Source organism: Phocoena phocoena, chromosome 5, assembly GCF_963924675.1.
Source record: "Phocoena phocoena chromosome 5, mPhoPho1.1, whole genome shotgun sequence".
NCBI lineage: Eukaryota > Metazoa > Chordata > Mammalia > Artiodactyla > Phocoenidae > Phocoena > Phocoena phocoena.
The window spans coordinates 10,248,622-10,272,147 of NC_089223.1; the positions used below are offsets into that span (position 1 = coordinate 10,248,622).

Sequence of the window (23,526 nt, forward strand, 5' to 3'; positions counted from 1 at the left end):
AAAATGAAAATAAATAAGGAAACCTAAGCTTTAAATGATATGTTAAACAAGATAGACTTAATTGATATTTATAAGCACATTCCATTCAAACAACAGAATACACTTTCTTTCCAAGTGCTCATGAAACATTCTCCAGGATAGATCATATCTTGGGTCACAAACCAAGCCTTGGTAAATTTAAGAAAATTGAAATCGTATCAAGTATCTTTTCCAACCACAACGCTATGAGACTAGATGTCAGTTACAGGAAAATAATGTAAAATGTACAAACACATGGAGGCTAAACAATACACTACTAAATAGCCAAGAGATCACTGAAGAAATCAAACATACTTAGAAACAAATGACAATGAAAACACAATGACCAGAAACCTATGGGATGCAGCAAAACACTTCTAAGAGGAAAGCTTATAGCAATAAAATCCTACCTCAAGAAACAAGAAAAATCTCAGCTAAACAGCCTAAACTTGCACCTAAATCAATTAGAGAAAGAAGAACAAAAAACCCCCCGAAGTTAGCAGAAGGAAAGATATCATAAGGATCAGATCAGAAATAAATGAAAAAGAAATGAAGGAAACGATAGCAAAGATCAATAAAACTAAAAGCTGGTTCTTTGAGAATTCAACAAAATTGATAAACCATTAGCTAGACTCATCAAGAAAAAAACGGAAAAGACTCAGTAGAATTAAAAATGAAAAAGGAGAAGTAACAACTAATACTGCAGAAATACAAAGGATCATGAGAGATTACTACAAGCAGCTATATGCTAATAAAATGGGCAATCTGGAAGAAATAGACATTCTTAGAAAAGCACAACCTTCTGAGACTGAACCAGGAAGAAATAGAAAATATAAACAGAAAAATCACAAGCACTGAAATAGAAACTGTGATTTCAAATCTTCCAACAACAAAAGCCCAGGACCAGATGGCTTCACAGGCAAATTCTATCAAACATTTAGAGAAGAACTAACACCTGTCCTTCTCAAACTCTTCCAAAATATAGCGGAGAAACACTCCCAAACTCATTTTATGAGGACACTATCACCCTGATACCAAAACCAGACAAAGATGTCACAAAAAAAGAAAACAACAGGCCAATAACACTGATGAACATAGATGCAAAAAACTTCAACAGAATATTAGCAAACAGAAGCCATCAGCACATTAAGAGGATCATACACCATGATCAAGTGGGGTTTAATCTCAGGAATGCAAGGATTCTTCAGTATACGCAAATCAATCTATGTGGTAAACCATATTAACAAATTGAAGGGGAAAAACTATATGATCATCTCAATAGATGAAGAAAAAGCTTTCAACAAAATTCAACATTCATCTATGGTAAAAACCGTCCAGAAAGTAGGCATAGAGGGAACTTACCTCAACATAATAAAGGCCATATATGACAAACCCACAGCCAACATCATTCTCAATGGTGAAAAACTGAAACCATTTCCACTAAGATCAGGAAAAAGACGAGGTTGCCCACTCTCACCGCTCTTATTCGACATACTTTTGGAAGTTTTAGCCACAGCAATCAGAGATGAAAAAGAAATGAAAGGAATCCAAATTGGAAAAGAAGAGGTAAAACTGTCACTGCAGATGACATGATACTATACATAGAGAATCTTAAATATGCTACCAGAAAACTTCTAGAGCTAACCAATGAATTTGGTAAAGTAGAAGGATACAAAATTAATGCACAGAAATCTCTTGCATTCCTATAAACTAATGATGAAAAATCTGGAAGAGGAATTAAGGGAACAGTCCCATTTGCCATTGCAACGAACAGAATAAAATACCTAGGAATAAACCTACCTAAGGAGACAAAATACATCTATGCAGAAAACTATAAGACAGTGATGAAAGAAGGCAAAGATGATACACACAGATGGAGACATATACCATGTTCTTGGTTTGGAAGAATAAACATTGTGAAAATGACTCTACTACCCAAAGCAATTTACAGATTCAGTGCAATCCCTATCAAACTACCAATGGCATTTTTCACAGAACTAGAACAAAAAACTTCACAGTTTGTATGGAAACACAAAAGACCCTGAATAGCCAAAACCATCTTGAGAAAGAAAACGGAGCTGGAGGAATCATGCTCCTGTACTTCAGACTATACTACAAAGCTACAGTAATCAAGACAGTATGGTACTGGCACAAAAACAGAAATATAGATCAATGGAACGGGATAGAAAGCCCAGAGATAAACCCATGCACATATGGTCACCTTATCTTTAATAAAGGAGGCAAGAATATGCAATGAAAAGAAGACAGCCTCTTCAGTAAGTGGTGCTGGGAAAACTGGACAGCTGCATGTAAAAGAATGAAATTAGAACATTCCCTAACACCATACACAAAAATTAACTCCAAATGGATTAAAGACCTAAATGTAGTACCAGACACTATAAAACTCTTAGAGGGAAACATAGGCAGAACACTCTATGACATAAATCACAGCAAGATCCTTTTCACCCACCTCCTAGAGAAAGGGAAATAAAAACGAAAATAAACAAATGGGTCCTAATGAAACTTAAAAGCTTTTGCACAGGAAAGGAAACCATAAATAAGACGAAAAGACAACCCTCAGAATGGGAGAAAATCTTTGCAAACAAAACAGTGACAAAGGATTAATCTCCAAAATATACAAGCAGCTCATGCAGCTCAATATCCAAAAAATAAACAACCCAATCAAAAAATGGGCAGAAGACCTAAATAGCCATTTCTCCATGGAAGATATACACATTGCCAATGAACACATGAAAGGATATTCAACATCACTAACCATTAGAGAAATGCAAATCAAAACTACAATGAGATATCATCTCACACCAGTCAGAATGGCCATCATCAAAAAATCTACAAACAATAAATGCTGGAGAGGGTGTGGAGAAAAGGGATCCCCCTCTTGCACTGTTGGTGGGAATGTAGATTGATACAGCCACCATGGAGAACAGTAATTCTATTTTTAGTTTTTTAAGGAACTTCCATACGACCCAGCAATCCCAGTACTGGACATATACCCTGAGAAAACTTTAATTCAAAAAAGAGTCATGTACCAAAATGTTCATTGCAGCTCTATTTACAATAGCCAGGACATGGAAGCAACCTAAGTGTCCATCAACAGATGATGGATAAAGAAGATGTGGCACATATATACAATGCAATATTCCTCAGCCATAAAAAGGAATCAAACTGAGTTATTTGTAATGAGGTGGATGGACCTAGAGACTGTCATACAGAGTGAAGTAAGTCAGAAAGAGAAAAACAAATACCGTATGCTAGCACATATATATGGAATCTTAAAAAAAAAAAAAAAGAAGGTTCTGAAAAACATAGGGGCAGGTCAGGAATAATGATGCAGATGTAGAGAATGGACTTAAGGACACTGGGAGGGGGAAGTGTAAGCTGGGATGAAGTGAGAGAGTGGCATTGACATATATACACTACCAAATGTAAAATAGATAGCTAGTGGGAAGCAGCCGCATGGCACAGGGAGATCAGCTTGGTGCTTTGTGACCACCTAGAGGAATGGGATAGGGAGCGGGGGGAGGGAGACACAAGAGGGAAGGGATATGGGGATACATGTATACATATACCTGATACACTTTGTTGTATAGCAGAAACTAACACACCATTGTAAAGTAACTATACTCCAACAAAGATGTTTAAAAAAAAAAGCTGTGTGCCAAAAACTGTGAAGACCAAAATATATATATTTCTTATTATTAATCACGATATCACAACTTCTTTATTTTTTGATGTCCATATAAATCTGATTTTTGACTTATTATGTATGCAATGAAGAACAATTTAAAAAGTTTAGGAAGACCTGATTGTTCTATGTTTAAGCAAATTTCTTGAGGAATTATACTACATTTAATGAAGATTTCAACTTCATTGAGCTTAGATTATTATCTGATATACAAAATGTGTAGCAATTGTAAATAATTTCTTACCCAGTTATACTGAAAGTTTTATATTCATCTTTTTAGAAATCATAGTTAAATATGGCTTCCTACCTTAATATGACTGAGTTAAAATGTTAAGTTTCAAAATATAGTGATTTATTCTAAATATTAGGTGCTAAGTTTACTTATATCTATAAAAACTAAAATATATAAAGTGTGTAATTACTGTATTAAACATTATTCATTTACTTTAAAATTATCTTTTATTTGTTTTGTAGTATTTTATATTTTCCCATCCAGTTTTTTGTTTCTTTGTTTCCCTTCAATTGGGACAAGATGTGCTTTGAATGGTATTAGAAATAATTCAGAAATAAGATGTAAGGAGACCACATTATTGAGGACATTATTCGTGTAAACTATTTTCTAAAATATCAAAGAGCCACCAAAATGGGTCACATTCTACAAATGATAGATTTGGGTTTTGGAACAAATGTTGCATACTTCCCTCCTTAAAAGTCATGCCACTCTGAGGAAGAACTAATTATCTTAAGGCTCTGAGTCAACTGTTGCCAAATGGTCTCACAGTTAGTAACAGAAGAGAAATGAAGCACAGTGCAGTAAACCTTGGGGATTCACCTGGCCTCCTTTGCAGCCAAGATTGTTCCTATGGTGTCAGGTAACAATTAAAGAACCTGAAATTGAAGGTGACTCAGAAAAGGGCAAACTGAAAAGTATAACTTTCTCAACCAGGTCACACAGTAAAATAATAAACAGAACGTAGTGAGAGGATAAGAGGCTAGGAACATTTTAAAAAACAGAGGTCCATAGGTAATTATCTTTAGAGATATCTAGAGAGGTAGATATCTAGATACTGGCATCATATGTACTATGGTCACTAACTGTGTAATCTTGGGCAGTCATATTCCCTATCTATAGGCTGGCCTCAGTTTCCTCACAAATATTAATAAAATAAAGAAAAAGGGCTAAATGATTTCTTAAGCTTTATTTTTCCCCCAGTGGTAACATTCCATAAATCTTTATATAAATTACATATCTATAATATAGTTTAAGGTAAGCACCAAAAGAAATATACCAAATATATTGGCCTCTCTTGGCCCAATGCATAGACTAGGACCTGGCACATAGTAGGCACTCAGAACAATATTTGTTGGGTGAATAAATAAGCCAGAAAATAAAAGTGAGTGGTCAGTGGGTTAAATGGCCATCAGCAGATGGATAGCATATGTGAGGACAAACATTGCTGCACTAAGACGTTGTTTCTCCTCTCTCTTTAAGGTAAACTGTACCCTTGGTGATGGTGGGGCAGGGTGGGTAGGAAGGGAGACCCTAAGGTGTTTCAGAGTCTCTTACAGGTTTTCACATTCCTGATTGGAAAAGCTAAACACTGGTTTGAAGTCCTTAAGACTAAAAAATACCATTTCTGACCAGTTCTCTGTCATACAAATAACTCCAGACCTTCCCCTGGTCAGACTGCTATCTCATGAGGAACAGAGGCTAACACTTCCCTGGCTACACTTTCAAGCTGAATAAATGGGAGAACAGTATCATTAGAGTTAATATACAGTATTTAATTTCAGACTTCATCTTCCCAACTGGTACATCCTCGCTAATACTTGCCAAATGTAGCCATAGAATTTATTTAATTAACTTCTTTTTGCTATAATAAATCACTGGACTAGTTCGAATAGAAATCTGATGATTGCAATTTATATATTTAAAGCATCACCTGACTTTTGAAAGTTGTTATTTTATCAGATTGAGAGTATAAAAATATATCCCAAATAGTTGTAACATTGTCTTCCTAATGTTTATAGATTTCTAAGCGAGATCCAATTTCCAGAAATTCATGATGAAAATGCAGTTAAATTAGAATAGATACTATAGGGAAATGGAAATTGTCATTTTATTTTCAGGTAGGTCTTTGGGTTTGAGAAGACATTAAATTACACTATGGAATGTTGATCTGTCAGGTGAAAATTTAAGCGATGGTGATTTTCTGACTTGCTGTCTGAGACTACACATTTATTTTTCTGGTCTGTTTAGCTGTTCCTAGAAATTAATAATGACAGAAATAAGCACATTTAATAAACTAAGATTTCCAACAATGGATGTTGACACAATCTGATTTATTTGTTTAATACTGAGTCTTCGGTAGAGTTGTTCAGACAGTATAGAGTTGTACATTATGAATACTATGTTTAAAAGTGGAAACAAAATGGATATGCTGGAAACTATGCCAATTTACAAGGTAGTAATTATTAAAAATATAAATTAATACAGCAAAGTTTAAAAAATGCACTTATGCTGGCACTGGTTACTTGTTTAATATTTTGAAGAGCTCTTAGAACAGTTGAGGGAGATTTTTAAAGAAAAGCACTGAAACAGGCAGAGGCCACAATTATTGATAAAATTCTTGAGTTGAAACTGATTAGATAACAAAGCTCAAATATTAAAATTGAGAGGTTTAAAACAATTTTCTAAAAGAACAGAAAATTTCAGTGTTTTAGAGCTAAAAGAGGTATTTAGGACTAGTCCAATTTCCTAATTTTCCTGAAAAAGAAATGTGATCTCTGAGGTTTAAGTAATATCCCAAGGTCAGTGAGAAAAAAGAACAAGTGAATTTATTCAATTAATTTTTTTCTGAATGAATTTGAATTGCAAATATTAGTGTCTATATGTTAATACCATATTTACAAAAAAAGAGTAAATGAACATTTTATTTATTTATTTATTTTTAAACATTTTTATTTTATGTTGGAGCATAGTTGATTAACAGTGTTGTGTTAGTTTCAGGTGTACAGCAAAGTGATTCAGTTATACATATATATGTATCTTTTTCAAATTATTTTCCCATTTAGGTTATTGCAGAATATTGAGCAGTGTTTCCTGTGCTATAGAATAGATCCTTGTTGGTTATTTATTTTTAAATATAGTAGTGGCAAGAAGGTAACCCTATAAACGTATGAAGATTGTGGGTGGAGATGATTACAAGAAGGTAACAGCTGGTATAAAATGTTGACAGCAGTAAAGATTCAGATTTTCAGAAAATGCTGAGAGCAAATTTCGAATTTGTGATCATAAATTTAAACACAACACTCTGTTTTTCTCCAGCAACACATAGTTAGTTATTAGGTGCAGTTATACCTTATATAGATGATATCAGAGTTTAGCTTTGCTAGGGAAGTACAACAGAGGAAGAAAGGATCCAAAAAGTTGAAAGGTTTGTGTATCAGCCTGATGATAACCATGTTCCTTGGATGCTATGCTGAAAAAGAAGGAAATTAGAGGGAAACTGAATGAGAAAGTGGTAGGCTCAAGTGATTGAAGATCTTCATGAGTTCAAAGAATTTTTGGCTGAAAAGTTTAGATTAATAGTGAAAAGCTCCCAAAAGCATTTGAGCATTTTTGTTGGTTGTTATAAATAGCAACTCTAAATGTCATCTGCAAGACATCATTAGCAATAAAGATTCAAAGAAAGCTTTGGGAAAGATAATGAGCTATCTTTGAAAATGTATCAGTTATGTGCTTTAGATAATTCTTGTGGAAGGGTGGCACTTAAAGTGGAAAACCTGTACCCATAATATTTAATTAGGTATCTTTGGGCAGATTCTTTTAACTATATGAATTAATGGTATTCATTATAAGGATGGTGGTCCTTTTAATCCCTCAAATCCAATGTATTCAAGAGTCCTTTAAACTTCTTTTGCTAAAATGCCTGACATTACCCAGATCTCTTTGTGTGTAAGTGTGGGTGAACAAATGTGTTAGCACCAGACTTGGGGGGAGGGGAGATGGGATAGTTCTTTTAGAAGGTTCCTTGTAAGAAATGGCATAGCTAGAGAGAGTGAAAGGGAAAGAAGAATAAGAAAAACTATTCATTAATAAGATGGCAAGTTTAGAATATATAGCATTTAAACATAACTGTACCTGAAATCTCAAACTCTCCTGAAAGGGAGAGTTTCCTCCTGAAAGATTGAGTTGAAGAAAGCTTTTTATGAACTCATCAGTGGTAAAGAAATAGCCTTTGTATGACTACTAGAGAATAAAAGGATGATGGATGATTTGGTTTCAAATTATTTTAATAGCTAAAATAATTATTTTCCCTATATAGTCAAAACATGCACACAAATGTTCCTGTACCTAGAAACCTTGGGAATAAGGAGTCTTAAGGTGTTTCTAGAACATTTTTTTGCTTAGCTAAAACAAACAAATAATAAAAGATACAACCTATTCCTCTTAAAATGTATGAAAGCCACAGTACTCAAATTAATAGACATATTTAAAAGGCAAGTAATTAATAAGGGAAACACTTAACTCATTTTGTTGCTTTTGAAAGACAAAAAATGCAAGTGGATATCCTATTACTAATTAATTCCTAATTGCTCGCTTGACTTTTTATTTCATTGGAGTATAGTTGATTTGCAATTTTGTGTTAGTTTCAGGTATACAGCAAATTGATTCAGTTATACAAATATATATATTCATTCTTTTCAGATTCTTTCAGATACTTTGCCCATATAGGTTATTATACAATATTGAGTATAGTTCCCTGTGCTATACAGTAGGTCCTTGTTGGTTATCTATTTTATGTATAGTAGTGTGTGTATGTTATCCCAAGCTCCTAATTTATCCTTCCTCCCCACATTTCCCCTTTGGTAACTATAGGTTTGTTTTTGAAATCTGTGAGTCTATTTCTTTTTTGTAAATAAGTTCATTTGTATCATTTTTTAAAATTAGATTCCACATATGAGTGATATTATATAATATTTGTCTTTCTCTGACTTCAATTAGTGTAATAATCTCTAGGTCCGTCCATGTTGCTGCAAATGGCATTATTTCGTTCTTTTTTATGGCTGAATAATATTCCATTGTATATATGTACCACATCTTCTTTATTCCTCTGTTGATGGACATTTATTGCTCGACTTTTTTTAAAAGTGCCTCAAAATATGCCCAGGCAAAAATTTGGTAACACAAGGATCAAAGGAAGTAGTTTAAAATATCTCCATTCAGATCTTATTCTGGTACAAATAAGTTGAACTCTGTTATTACTCTCTGCACCCAAAATCTGATAGTGGAGGAAAAAATTATTTAAATATATTCTTGCCATGTAAATGGAAGCAGGAACCTAATGCACTATTTGCACTTATTCAACAAACATTTAAATACTTACTTAGCACTTACCATGCTCCAGGCACTGTTTGAACAATTGCGATAATTTAGAAAGCATAGCAGCAAAGATCTGAACCTTGTCTTTTTAGCCCTTAAATACTAATGTGGAAAGATATATAATATACTATAATAATAAATGTATACAGTATATTAAAAGATTGTAAGTGTCCCTGGAAGTGAAGTAGGCAGTAGACTATAATATTAAATAGGAGGATAAAGTATACCTCACTGAGAAGGTAGGATGTAAGCAAAAACTTGAGAAACTGTGGGATTTGGACATGCAGATATCTAGAGAGAGTTCCCGCTGGGATGAGCACCTGGTCCAAAAGTCTATGTTAGAAGAATGTTTGACGTGGACAGGGACTATCAAGAGCACCAGATTCTGTAAAAGAGTGATGGGAGGGCTTCCCTGATGGCGCAGTGGTTGAGAGTCCACCTGCCGATGCAGGGGACGCGGGTTTGTGCCCCGGCCCGGGAAGATCCCACATGCCGCGGAGCGGCTGCTCCCGTGAGCCATGGCCGCTGAGCCTGCGCGTCCAGAGCCTGTGCTCTGCAACGGGAGGGGACACAGCAGTGAAAGGCCCGCGTACCACAAAAAAAAAAAAAAAGAAAAAAAAAGAGTGATGCGGTGGATTTGGATTTAGAAAGAGGTGGAGTCAGAAGTTATAGGCAGATAGATTGATAGATAAACATATTCTGTCTATTAGTCCTCTCTCTTGAACTACTTTAGTACATTCTGTCTTTTTATGTTCTGTAGTAAGAATATAAAAGACAGCTTACTAGACAGATTAATGATTCAATTAGCTTAGCCTAATCAAGGGATAAATTTTCAAATTTCACGATGCCGCATCCCACACATTAGGTGTTAATCCTGTCCATATCTGTTTAAATTCACAGTTGGCCTGATGTTTACCACCACTAGGGGATTCTAAAGCAATACACCTTTCATTGGCAATATTTGGGATTACTTATTTTCTGAAACTATGTCTTTCACTTTCTATTTAAGAATTAGAATAAAAGATGGAGATTGTCAGAAATAATATTACCTAAAAGCATAGTAGAAATTCTACATTGTTGATTAGTCACATATTGGAAATGAAAAGACACCTTCATCACAAATGACCACCCAGCTATGAACATCAGAAATAGTGGGAATATTCTAGTTTCAGGGCAAATTTCATTGTATATAAGCTCATAAAAAATGAGAACCCAAGTCCCTGGAGCAGAAGAAATTTAACTTATGCAGTATACCAAGATGAGAACTTCTAGAAAACTGGAGATGTAGAGGTACTATACTTGTTTAATATTTAAGATAGCCTAGAGCAATGATAATCACAGACAAACTCTATGAAATGTTATTTGTGCCCACATAGTTACATTAATTTTCTTTTAATCTTTGTCTGTCCCAGGAGATATCTCAGTTGAAATTTACATTTCTTTCCAAGAAATTAGGAACTCTGGAATCCAATCTCATTTACTTTAACTTTTTTCTCACAGTTATTTCCAAATCCTAAATGAATTCAAAACCAAGAATTTATCTTGCATTTACTTCTTCAATATGTAAAAACAACTTGGTTTAGGTGAACTTTAATATAATTCTGGGATTAGGTTTACTCAACTAATGGGTTACTCATTCATTTATTAAACACATTGATCTAATTCATATTAGATATTCATCTCATACACACAAGACATAAAGTAATAGTTACTTTTTGAAGGTACTATGTGTAGTGGTTGCAAAAGGAGCTCTGTAATCAGATACTCTGGGTTCAATAATTAACTCCACCTCCTTCTAGCTGTGTCTCTTTGGGCAAGTTAATTAACCTCTCTGCCTCAATGACCCGATGCCCAAAATAGGAATTAGTAGTGATATCTGCAACATAATTGTGAGGAATTAAAAAATAAGGCATGTAAAGTGCTCTGCATAATGCCTGTCATCTAGTAAAAATTCAACAAATGTATACCATTTTTGTAATATGTATATGTGTACATTTAAAAGTATCCTGTGATACAGTTACAACATTTATTTTACAAATATGGGATGATTTTCCATTTTTAAAATGTCAGAAGAATGGTGGAGTCCCTGAAAACAATGACATATCTTGGTTTTAAAAAAGGGAAATGAAGAGCAATTCAAAGTTTCCAGTGAATAGATTACAGATATTACGGTATAGAGTATCAAAGATGACTAGAATGACTAACTTCAAAAAGAAAAACAGAGTTTGATAAGTTTTTACATTTGGCTCTTGTTTTTGTCTTTGGATGGATTTTAGCTCAAATCCTGATGAACTGTAGAATTTTCAAACAGGCGAATACAAATCTCTCTGTGACATAATTTCAGTATAAGAAAAAATGTTTTTCCAATATAATGGCTAAAAAAGAGATGAGACTCACAATGAATATTTAAACTATGTTCATTAACTTTAAAGGAAGACTGGAAATTATACATAAGAGTGAATTCTTGGAGTTTTTAAGTAGATTCAGCAGCCTTGAGAAAGTTTCTGAGTATATGAGTCTATTCTGTAAACCTATAACTAGTCACACATCTCAATACTATCACTTACAAAATCAATCCTAGATACGGCTAAGATTAGAAATCCATATATACAACTAAAGATTTTTTATCAGGAATATAACTGAAACTTGACACTGAATTTAAAGTCTGTGCAGCAAGCTGATAGATGAAAAAGTAGATATCCAAATTAAGAAAACCAGGATTTAGGAACCGAGCAAGGTTGGCAATAGGTTTATCAGGCTGTTTTCAAACTCATTGGGATTTCTTAACTTCTTGAATAGTTTCATCAGTCTCACCACGAAGCCGTGCAAGATAGAAAAATGCATAGCAAGAACCTGTAAGAGAACCAGATTGCTTGTCTTAAAAATTAAAACATAGCACAGATATTAGATTTTAAAGCTCTACAGGGATCATCCAGTACAGCCCTCTATATCCTTCCGCTCCCCCATCATTTTCTTGATAGGTGGACCAAAACCCAGAGTTGAACATTGTTCTCATCTTTCAAGACTGTGCTTTTCTTCCCAAAATGATACCACTGTTTAAGAAGAAATGTAGTGGTAAGAAGCAGGAAGGCCAGAAGTGTTTAACAACATTCTTGCCATTCTTTGGGGGGCCGTATACCATAGCTGCAATAACATGAATTATCATAAGGAATTAATGCAGGGCAGACACTTGGAGCAGTGCTTGACACACAGAGATCACCCCCGAAATACTAGTTATTTTTATAACTGTGGTAATAATTAGTCCTAGATTTGGGACCCAATGACCAGAGTTCAAGCCCCAAGTCTGCCACTTGTAAGTTAAGTTCCCTGCTGCGAGCCCCCTCATCTGTCAAATGAAGAGATTGAACTACATGTTATTTAAACTTCCTTCTAGTTCTTTCTAGTTCTCCAAAGTTGAGGCTAAATGTAAAAGCCATACAGTTATTTGAGGTCTTTTAAAAATTAATTTTGTTTTTTTCCAGTTAAATCATAACTACCTTCTACAGTTAAGAAAATTATCACAATGAAGTCTCCAGAGTGCTAGAAATGAAATATCTATTCTATCTGCTCATTCTATAGTGGTCCATATTGGGAAAATAAAGCAACCAAATCTAGGGGTACTGGATACTATATTTCTCACTTTTTGTTTATAGGGAAGCAGGGAAAATCTTTATGACATGATAGCAATTTGGGAAGAATTTGTAATCATTACAAAGGAGATCTCCCCGCTATGTATACTTTAGACAGAGATGACCTCATACCCTAGCATAGTTACTGGGGGTGTTCACACAGATGTCTGAATCCTGTTCTGCAAGAGAGATTTTGGTAGAAAATTCAATTTTATTCAGTTAATAGATTTTTCCCTTTAAGGCTTACTAAATTATCTTAATTTAGCACATTGCAGAATATTTGCTTTGGGGTAATTTTTTCTTCCTACAATTTATAACATTTTGGTTAGGTTTCATGGGCTTAATTTTGATCAACACAGAGAGTTTATACTCTCTAGTGACAATATATGTGTAATAAAGGAAATACATTTTCCTCAACTGTATTCCTTGGGTACTTTCAGATATGATTTTCTGAAGATATGATGAATAAATATTGTATTTGTGTTTAAGAGTAGTGAAGTGTGTTTTTATACCAATTAAAATTTTATAAATCTTGTATTAATTTTAAGAGTCAACCAGTGTACAGATGTATTTATATGGACGTAGTAATTTTACTGTTCCTTGTCTACTTCAAGTCTCTAAGAGTCAGATTGTCTCAGTGAATAGAATTAAAACATTCATTTCTTTCTGAATTATTTCAATATATGCTTTAGTGGAGGTTACACAAAATTGGAAAATTCCAAGTACTTTTTAATTTTAAAACGAGAAAATTGTGTAGTATATGTGTAAGGGGCTGAAAAGGGGCTTTGTTTCCTTGAGATTAATATTTCTTTTGAAAAATTTCTGTAGTAAATGTTATTGCTTGTTTAATTAGGATGGTGATATGATTTGATCTTTCCAAGTAATTTGACCAATTTACTATCACTAAGAGACAGCAAAACTCAAGATTGCTGTAGTTTTCCTAGCAGAAGCTGGAAGTTAAGTTGAGATTTCACCCTTAACAGCTTTCCCCACTCAAGCCACCTGAACTTCCAACTTGAAGGTTTAATGTTACTCTAGGATTCGTACTAATTCCTGCCATTGGTTAGGGCTTTATACCTCAAGAATTCTTAGTGGATCTTATTATACAGTAGACCATTTGACTTCTCCATTGAAACACCTTCTTGCCTGAAGCCCTGTTAGCATATGGAAATCCTCTTAGCACATTATCCTCTGCCCATATGGGTTCCAAATTCTTGCCGTCAGATTCTCTGACTCAGTTCTTCAACCTCAAGATTGGCGTTTCAATAATTTGGTTCCTAAATTATGACCAAGTTTATAAAGTATATCATATCTATGCTGGCATGCTGACTGCCCAGCTCCTATTCCATCCACACAGGTATGTTTCTTCTTAAAGTTCTCCTCTTAATCACTGTGTTGCCTTGAAGAATCATCGTGACTCAGGCATGAGTTGCATGTTATGATAAATTTGTGTTCATAAGTATGTAAGACATTAAAGATTTTGACTGGTGTGAACTTAAAGAAACTTGACCAAGGAATGAATAAATGAACTTGGTATCTAGGCTCTTAATATATTGGTTTAAATTTTGCTTTTGTACTCACTAGCTCTGGTACTCAGACCACATAATTTAAATTTTGTAAGCTTCAACTTTCTCCTTTGGAAAAATAAGCTTAAAATATTTACCTTGAGTTCTGCTTCTATTCATGAAAGAATACTAGTTATAAGACTTACCCTCCTACTGTAATATTGAATAGTTAGAAGACGAGGCAAAACATATAAAACAACTCTCACACATTAAAAAACAGACAGGGAAGCGCCATAATACCTGTGAAAAGGAAAACAGAGAGAGTCTTGCAATACCCGGATTTCTGCCTGGAGGCAGTTTTTGGACCATGGTACGTGGAGGGACAGCCCAGTCAGAACTACAGGGTCTTTAAATTTTGTATTTGAGGAGACAAAGATCTGAGTTTGGAGAGAACAAGGCAGCTTCGATTTGTAAGATTGATTACCAACAAGGAGGGAAACATACAGAGAAGAACTCTAGAAATCTGCATAGGTGTTATTCTGAGAATTTTATTTCAATAACAGTCTTCACATACGTAGAGTGAAATTTGATAAGGCTAGGCAAAGAATAAGTGCTGGAAAAGAATAATTACAAGAGAACTTTAAGTAGAATTCCCAGAGCTTTCACAGGTCTGGGAGTCTTTTGAATTCCCATCAGCCAGAGTAGTGAACCCTCACTGAATACTTGGAATATTCAGTAGAGAGCACAAAAGGGTCAAGCTTTAGTAATAGAGATAAATAACTCTAAAGACTACTCTAGTCTCATCCTAAAAATGTTTTTATAGCAAGCCTTGGGGGGGTTAGTCTGACCCACAAGTAACTTAACCATCTGCCAGAAACAATCCTAACCCCTTCTAAGGGGATAAACAAAATCTAGCACTACACAGAATAAAAATCACAATATCTGGCAATGAATGAAAACATTACTGGACATAAGAAAACATAGGAAAATGTGACTCATAACCAGAAAATAATTAAGTCAATAAAAACAGACCTGGAAATGACAGATGATAGAATTAACAGACGAGAAGTTCAAAACACCATTACAAGTATAAATATGTCAAGGAGTTAAAGCAAAGCATGATAGTTTGCATCCTTCAAATGAAAGGCACAGTATCAGGATATTTGCTCAAATTTATATTTAGGTGTGCTATATAAGTATAATAATGATAATAAATATTAGAATACGAAGAGGCGATAACAATTACTGTTTTGGGATATGCTGTGTCTGACCCTTTGCTAAGTGCTATACACATATTATCTAATTTAATCTTCATAGCAACCACATGACATAGTTACTATATTTATTATTAGTTTTCAACTAAAAAAATGATGAGGTTGAGAAATGTTATGTAATTTGTTAGAGAGAACGCAAAAGAAGGTTACAAACTGAAGATTTAAGCCCACATCTGTCTAAATTCGGAAGCACATCATTACAGTTTCCCAAGTCCTAAATGTTATGAGCAGGAATGCCACTGTAGAATTTTTTAGCCTACACTGCCAGGTTTAAGAAATGTTCTAAGATTTTGTTTTGTATCTTATTTCATGTGAAATTTAGGCTCTTCAAGATGTATCCTGTAAATGTAGATAATTTTCTAAACTCAGAAATCAGGCTGCCATTTATTTACAAGAATAACTGTTTGCCAGGTTGATTCTAGAGACTTTTCTAGAGTCAGTAGAGTAATAGTGTATTTTTTAAAGCAAAGTGGACTGAACGTATTGTTGCCAGGGGGAGACAGTGGCAGGGAGGGATAGACTGGGAGTTTGGGATCGACATGTACACCCTGCTATATTTAAAATAGACAACCAACAAGGACCTACTGTATAGCCCAGGGAACTCTGCTCAATATTCTGTAATAACCTAAATGGGAAAAGAATTTTAAAAAGAATGGATATATGAATAACTGAATCGCTTTTGCTGTACACCCAAAACTAATGCAACATTGTTAATCGACTATACTCCAATATGAAATAAAAATTAAAAAAAAGATAAAGTGGACTCAGTTAATATTTTTGTTCATATGTTTCCATCTAAACAATTCAAGAAATGTTTTATATAGGAGGTAAAAATTTAAAAACCACTTGAAAACCTTTTAAGCATTAACACTCTGGTTTCTCTTCAGATCTTAATAATCTTTTGCCTTTTTAAGCATAAATGCTGTCACCAAATGAAAAAATCTTTATCTTATGAATATTTTCCTTATATTACACTCTAAATCTGCAGCTTAATGTGACAACAAAAACCAGTTACAATCTTTTCTTAAATTCCAAAATATAAAGCTAGAAACACAATAAAGTCTAGTATATATGTCTTACAGGTCAATTTCTTACCCGATGTATTGTGATAATGTAGAATATATACTTAAGTTTATGTGCTATTTAGATTTTCATCAGAAATAGAAAAATACTTTAACTTAAGTCAAAATTATTCATAATATGAAAAATTGTTAAGGTTTCTAAAGCTCTGTCACGTAATTTAAGGCAGATGAAAAAATTATGATAAAGATAAATCCCAATATTTATTTGTATTCTTTCCATTTTTCTTCTGATAGTGTTTCTAGGAAAAATAGAAAATCAGATGTAGGTTTAGACTAAATTATGAGAATATGTAAGTTCTCATATATGTCTGTCCTTGATATGTTATACCCCCCGCCCCGTTTTCAAAGACTGCTATCGAAGTCAGCATTTGCTTAATTTTTGCGGTACGCGGGCCTCTCACTGTTGTGGCCTCTCCCGTTGTGGAGCACAGGCTCCGGACGCGCAGGCTCAGCGGCCATGGCTCACGGGCCCAGCCGCTCCGCGGCATGTGGGATCTTCCCGGACCAGGGCACGAACCTGTGTCCCCTGCATTGGCAGGTGGAGTCTCAACCACTGCGCCACCAGGGAAGCCCGAAACTCCTACTCTTGAAAGACTTCACAGTTCGGTCAACTCTTGGGCCTTATTTCCCCACTGCTCCTTTTTGTACAACTCACAGTATATGCCAACTAAACCACCTGCCTTTCCTAGACCTCGTAGTGCAGTGCTTCTCAAACTCTAACGTGCATGTTCATCACCTGGCAATTTTGTTAAAATACATATCCTTGCTCAGCTGGTCTTGGGTGGAGTCAGCGTTAGAAGTGAGTTCCCGGCTGATGGTTTGCTACAAGTCCAGTCACCATACATCGAGTCGTCAGGTGTTCCGACTGCTGCATGTTGCTCATCTTCTGCATTTCCTCTTCAGCCTTTACCACTGTTTACATGTGATCCTCCTCTGTGGTCCTTTGTGTGTTTGCCCATTCACAGGCTGAATGAGCCTCTTTCATCTTAGGCTCAGAGAGAATTTTGTATACCTGACGTCATTCTCCTGAAGTTTTACCTTCACTTTTGTGTGTCTAGTCAATGATCTCCTAAACTTTGAGGACAATTTATGACTTATATCCCCAATATCTAGCATGGTGTCTGGCCCACAGTGCATATACAATAAATATGTATTGTAAAGTAATTAAAGGACATGATAAGAGATAGAGGGAAAGAGAATAAAAGGTAACAAAAATGAAGGGAGGTAAAAAGGAAGAATTGGGTACTGTGAGATCACATTTTATTGCAATTTTCATACAGTTCCTTCCACATATAAAACTACTACAGTATGGGAAATAACAGGGATTGAAACTTTTATCATGTTTAGAGGGGGGCAAAATTTTTTTCCCATTATTTTGCTTTCTCAATAGCAGTATTTCCAGGGAAGATAGATAGATGGACAGACAGACTCTTGTGCCACAAGCATATTTTGCAATAGGCCCGCTAAGAAAAAGATGAACTCTTCTACCATTTAATTATGCATAGTGTTTACTGGGGACTTAAGGTGAATCGCTCTCCTTTTGGTGTAGAAAGCAGTTATGATAATAGAAGATGAAGTAAGTCCTTTTCACGAGAAAAAATCCTGAATATTTCCTACGTAATCACCAGTGCTGCAATTATTTTTACTTATGGTCCTGGGATTTAGCAAAAAGTGCATTGGTACCACCTTTGGAGACTTACTCAGATATAGCTATTGTCATATGTGTGAGGTATTCATGTACATTCAGATCTTCTTTGTTAAATGAATTCTTTTTCACTTCAAAATCTTTGCATAGTACTAATTATTAGTTACTTCTCTTTGCCATCAATAATCTATTTTGAGATATATATATATATATATATATATATATATATATATATTTCCTTTTTTTTTTCTTTCAGGGTTTGAACCTGAAAAGACCAGAGTCGGTACAAGGAGGGAGAGAGGTAAGAAAGTCTAAGGGAGAGGGAGGGGGAAGAAGAGAAAATGGTTACAGTGTTGCGGCGATTTTGTTGATGTTGACTGATGCTGAGGATGTTAATGACAACGGGGATGTGTTGAGAGGATTTATGATGACATACATCTCATTTACTCTGGCCAAACCACATTTTATACATATTTACGTCAATGTATTATTTGTGCTGTCCTCTGAAACTGAAGAAAGTACCAGGTCTCTGGTTAGGCAAGTGTTGTTTCTGTTAAAATAGATTTTTATAGCAGTAGGGCCCTCTAGACAGGGCAGAAAAAACTTTTTTAAGCAAACGTTACATGCGATATTTAAAGTGATTGATTGAGAAATTAGCATAATTCTAGCAACAGAAACATTTTATGTCATCTGGGATTCTTCACTCTTCTAGCCAAGACAATTGGCAAATGCCACTAGGTGTGTGTGCAAGTTTAGATGGTATGAAGTTGCCCTGGTAAGACTACTGATTCTAAAACTTCCTTTAATTATTATCCCAGATGCTTTATAAGGAAGGGAAACTTTTAATAGTACCAAACATAATACCATATCGTTTATGTGATGTATATTATTTTCTAATTCTAATGTACAGGCTTAACTTCACCTTGATTAAAATTCTTTCCAGGCTGAATGTGTAAATGCTCTATTTTACTTTGTGACTCAGGTTGTTGGGTGTAGGGGGATGGTGAGATATTTAATTCAGTAAATCAATTTGTTGTTGTTGCCCAAAAGGTAATTTTATTTTTGGTGAGATTTATATAATTTGGGGGCAAAAGTGAAGATACTTTGTCTCATAAAATGAGAAAATAAACGTAACCCTCCTCCCTATCTGTGGCTTCGCTTCCTGTAGAAACATTTTTCTTCTGTATTTAATACATGGTGTTTGCCCCTTCTTTCCTTGCTCTTTTAATTTTCAGTTGTGTGTTTTTAGTATTTCACATTTTAGTTCCTTGTAAACCTGTCATTTAGGGTCTTTCTGCTTATTTGCTATTTTCCATCCAGAAGAATCTATTCTTTTTGAAGGATGCATAACAGTAGGCTCACACTGGCAAATGAGCTGGAGAACGTGAAATATAGATAGATTTATCTATATTTGAGATTTTTCATGATGTAGGAGAGCAAGGTAAAAAGGACGTGGTCATCAGTAAAGGCAGAGTGGGAAAAATTATGTACTGTGTAAGGAAGACCTCAGAGCCATTTACAGGTTTTGTGAGGGTAAATACTTTCTCTCAGATGGGACTAAAATGAATCTACTTAGAGACTTAACTCATCGCCTTCTAAGTGAAAGTTCACACCCAAGCAGGACTGCCACAATTGATTTCTGCTGATTCAGTGCCTTTGAGGACATTCAATTTGGGCTGTATTACTCAGCTTCTCACCACTGTGTCCTAGTCCAAGAGCAACTGTGTCTAAAGAGGGGAAACTTAAGTCCATGTACCCATGTGATGACGTTGCTAAATGGTAGCAAAAGTCATTTTTTAGATTAAGATTTTGTAGATTTTCATGTTATTTTTAAAAGCCTAATGACTGACCTTTATTGAAAAGAGTTGCTGTTAACTTTTATTGCTTAGTTTTTCATTTCCTCTTATTTTATTTTTATTACAAATGCACTTGTGGGTAAGGAACATGTCAATAATGTATATTAAATTAAAAAAAACTGTTCTTGAAAGTACTTTATGGTTTGTGTGAAGGTCAAATTTTTAATGACCTACAATTTAACATATACATCTGTATAGAGGGGACAACCCTGATTTGGGCCTCCTCCCTGAGGTTAGTGGAATAATTGAGAAGGAGGTAAGATCATCCAGTTAATGATAGCCTGGTAGTGTCTTCACTTGAGACCCCCAATCCAGGAATAGAAAGTAAAAGTCAACTATTAAAATTCAAAACAACCACTTCATTTCCTGTCTGGGCAATACTGGGTTACATGGGCATATTTCTATCCAGCCTAACACTCACTTTAGTTTTCCCCATGATTGTAAAGTCTAATACATTCTGTGGTAAGAAACTTCAGAGAAGTATCAGACAATTAGGTGAACTATGTTGTGGACACTTCTGTCAAGTCTCAGTGGTAAGTGATCTGTAAACGAGAGTGTAATTCCTTCTTAAGAGCTTCCTGATCTGATTTCTCTTGCTTATGAATTGTGACAGGTATCTTTCCGATTCCTATTTGCTGTGTTCTATTACATGCATGTGTTACAAAGATGTATAATATACTTCTGATTATGTTAAATTGAAGTGTGTGGATTTGGAAAACTCTTACTCAAAACATCCTCTTAGAATTTTTCATTCTAATGATATTGTCATTGATGAAGACTGAATGACAATGATTACTCTTAAAATGAATCAATTTGTCTTAGTTCAAATGACAGATGTTCCCAGTAGGTGTTGACGGATGTGACACTAGGGCCTCTTACCAAATATTTATAAGAAGGTTTAAGAAGCGTCAATTAAAATGTCTGTTTACCATTTGAGATCATGACAACAGTTAGAATATGCATGAAAAATCGAAGCAGGCATTAATATGCTATTTAGCTAAGTGGTAAATATTATTAAAAGACTCATTGCTAGACAGGAAGGCCAGATTTGAACACTACATGCCATATAAAACATAAATTAAGAAGAAGTGATTAAGATATAAATTACCTTCCAGAAGGAAATAGAGATGAACAGCACCTAAACTCCTTGCATTGTTGTGAAATATTTGAAAATAGGTGTTAATTGTATAAAAAACTTCAGTTACATTAAGTTTTTGGTATATTTATTTTTTATTTTTATGGTATATTTATATATTTTTGGTATATTTATTTACCATGCATGTAAATTGAGGGGGCTGATCATAATAGATAATAACAAAGTTGTTTAAAAAGGGAGATTAGTGGAATGCTGTGTGAAATGTGATTATATAACTGATATTCCTTTCTGATTGTAAGTGAACTTCCTGCCTCTACTGGGATCTTACAACTCATAGAAAAACCTCAATGAAATTTCACTGGATATGACACATAGGCAAATCATATTTCTTTTAAGGAATTTCTGTTCTCCTAAATACAGTGCTTTTATGTTAAATGTGGATAAAATCAGGTTACTATCAGTTTTCTTAAAAGATTGTATAACTTTGTTATTTTAAATAGTATTATATTTTCCAAAGTACGGTTTTTGTTAACTTATTAAAGATTCATCTGTGTGTGCATGTGTGCCTGTGTATGTACGTATGCATGTGTTTGTACACACTAATTTTGAATGGCAAGTTGTCTTTCTTTTCACCTTAGCTCAAAAATACTCGACCATCCATATTCTGGATATTTTATATCACAAGTCTAAATGCACATGATGTGGGACTTTATATCATGGATAAAGAAAAGTATTATGGTTAGATATCTAAGTCAGGATCAAGCATTTAATTTCAGAAATTACACTTAATATGGCAAGCTAAGGTGAGAGACAGTGGTTGCTGGAGCTTTTGGCTTATGGGTGTCGTTGGAAGTTAACAGAGATTCCAGAACCATTGATGCAATGGAAATAAAGTGCAAGCGTGTAATGATCAGGAATCACTTTTACATAATTGGCAGAGATCAGATCTCCTCAAAGTGATGAACAAAGTGAGTACAGATTATGTTACCATTCTTCAGCTGGAATTCTGAAGAAAGATTAATATCGGTACACTTGAATATTTTAAATAAACAGTTTTGTATTCTTGTAAGACAGATATTGAAAATGCTCCATAAACATCTGAGAGAAAATGAACATTTCTGATAATTTCTAGAAGCATTGTTTAGAAATGTGCCCCCAAAACGTTAGAGATGTATTCATCCCTTTACGAGAAAAATCCCCTGTTATAGTGTGGAAATTTTTCAGTTAATTATGTTTGACTGTGCCAATGATATTTCTAAAAATTCTAATTTTACCTGGGAGATTGCAAGGATAAATAAATAGATGCTGATAGACACATAGGAAGAAGTGGACGTTTCAGACCATTAAAATAACTGATTTTTGAATGTGTAATTCTCAAGAAAATCATGGGCATGCCTTACAATCTGCCTACTTTGTAGTCATCAGAATGCTTCACTAACTTTCTCTGTTGGACTACAGTATCCTCACTTTGCCAAAAAACATAAATGGGAAATTACAGATGATGTGAATTTCTGATACTTAAAGAAACATAATTAATCAGAGATATTTGAAAAAGGTAGATTGAAAATAAAATGTTTAGCTCAATGCTATTTCCCCAAGCTGACTTTATATTTAAATGTATGAATCATTTAAAATAATAACTGGTGACTTGCTGTTTATGTAAAGTATCACTTGAGCATATAATATTCCTAAAGAAAGTGATTATTTTATTCAGATAAATAGTGGATTTTATGCCTTTGCTAGTACAGCTGGATAGACTTTGCATTGTTTATCCCTTGACAGATTACATGTTCCTACTTGAAGTTGAAAGTCATTTTAAAATTTGAGCACCAAAAGGGAGAAAACTCAAAGAATGTGATCAATGATATTCTGTATTTCAAAATAATTTGTCTCTACCTGGAATAGTAGCACAGGCATTATTACAAGTGGAACAAAATTAAAAATCATTGTTTTCTCTTTCCATTTTTAAATTAATTAGAATTATTAGGCAGATTATTTTGGATCTAAGTTATTGCTTAAGTTAAGAAAACTTGCTACTATTTCTCCCACATCCAGCAGACCACTGGAGAGAATTGTTTTCTAAAGAGAGAAAAGAAGAAAAATAAGTGAGCTTTAAGAATAGAACTAAAATCGAAGAAAGTGTGTTGTTCTTGAAAATGAGTTAGCAAAAAGTGTTGAAGTGCCATTGTTCTCTTAAAATCTAATGTTTTACATAATTTGAAATTATAGAAAATAACAATATTTCTTTTATAGCTTGGTGAAAATCTTCACCGAGAAACAAATCATGATTACCAGTTATCTTTAGTAATTTTTCTGCAAAACTTACTTC

General features: G+C 34.3%; 1 protein-coding gene across 1 annotated transcript in view; it reads left to right on the top strand.

Annotated features, from left to right (window-relative positions):
* Positions 1 to 23,526, top strand: part of CCSER1 (coiled-coil serine rich protein 1) — a 1,266,496-nt gene that overhangs the window by 836,042 nt on the left and 406,928 nt on the right. Inside the window, exon 9 of the mRNA XM_065877863.1 lies at positions 18,502 to 18,546. Coding sequence (XP_065733935.1) covers positions 18,502 to 18,546 — 45 coding nt within the window. The remainder of the gene's footprint in view (positions 1 to 18,501; positions 18,547 to 23,526) is intronic.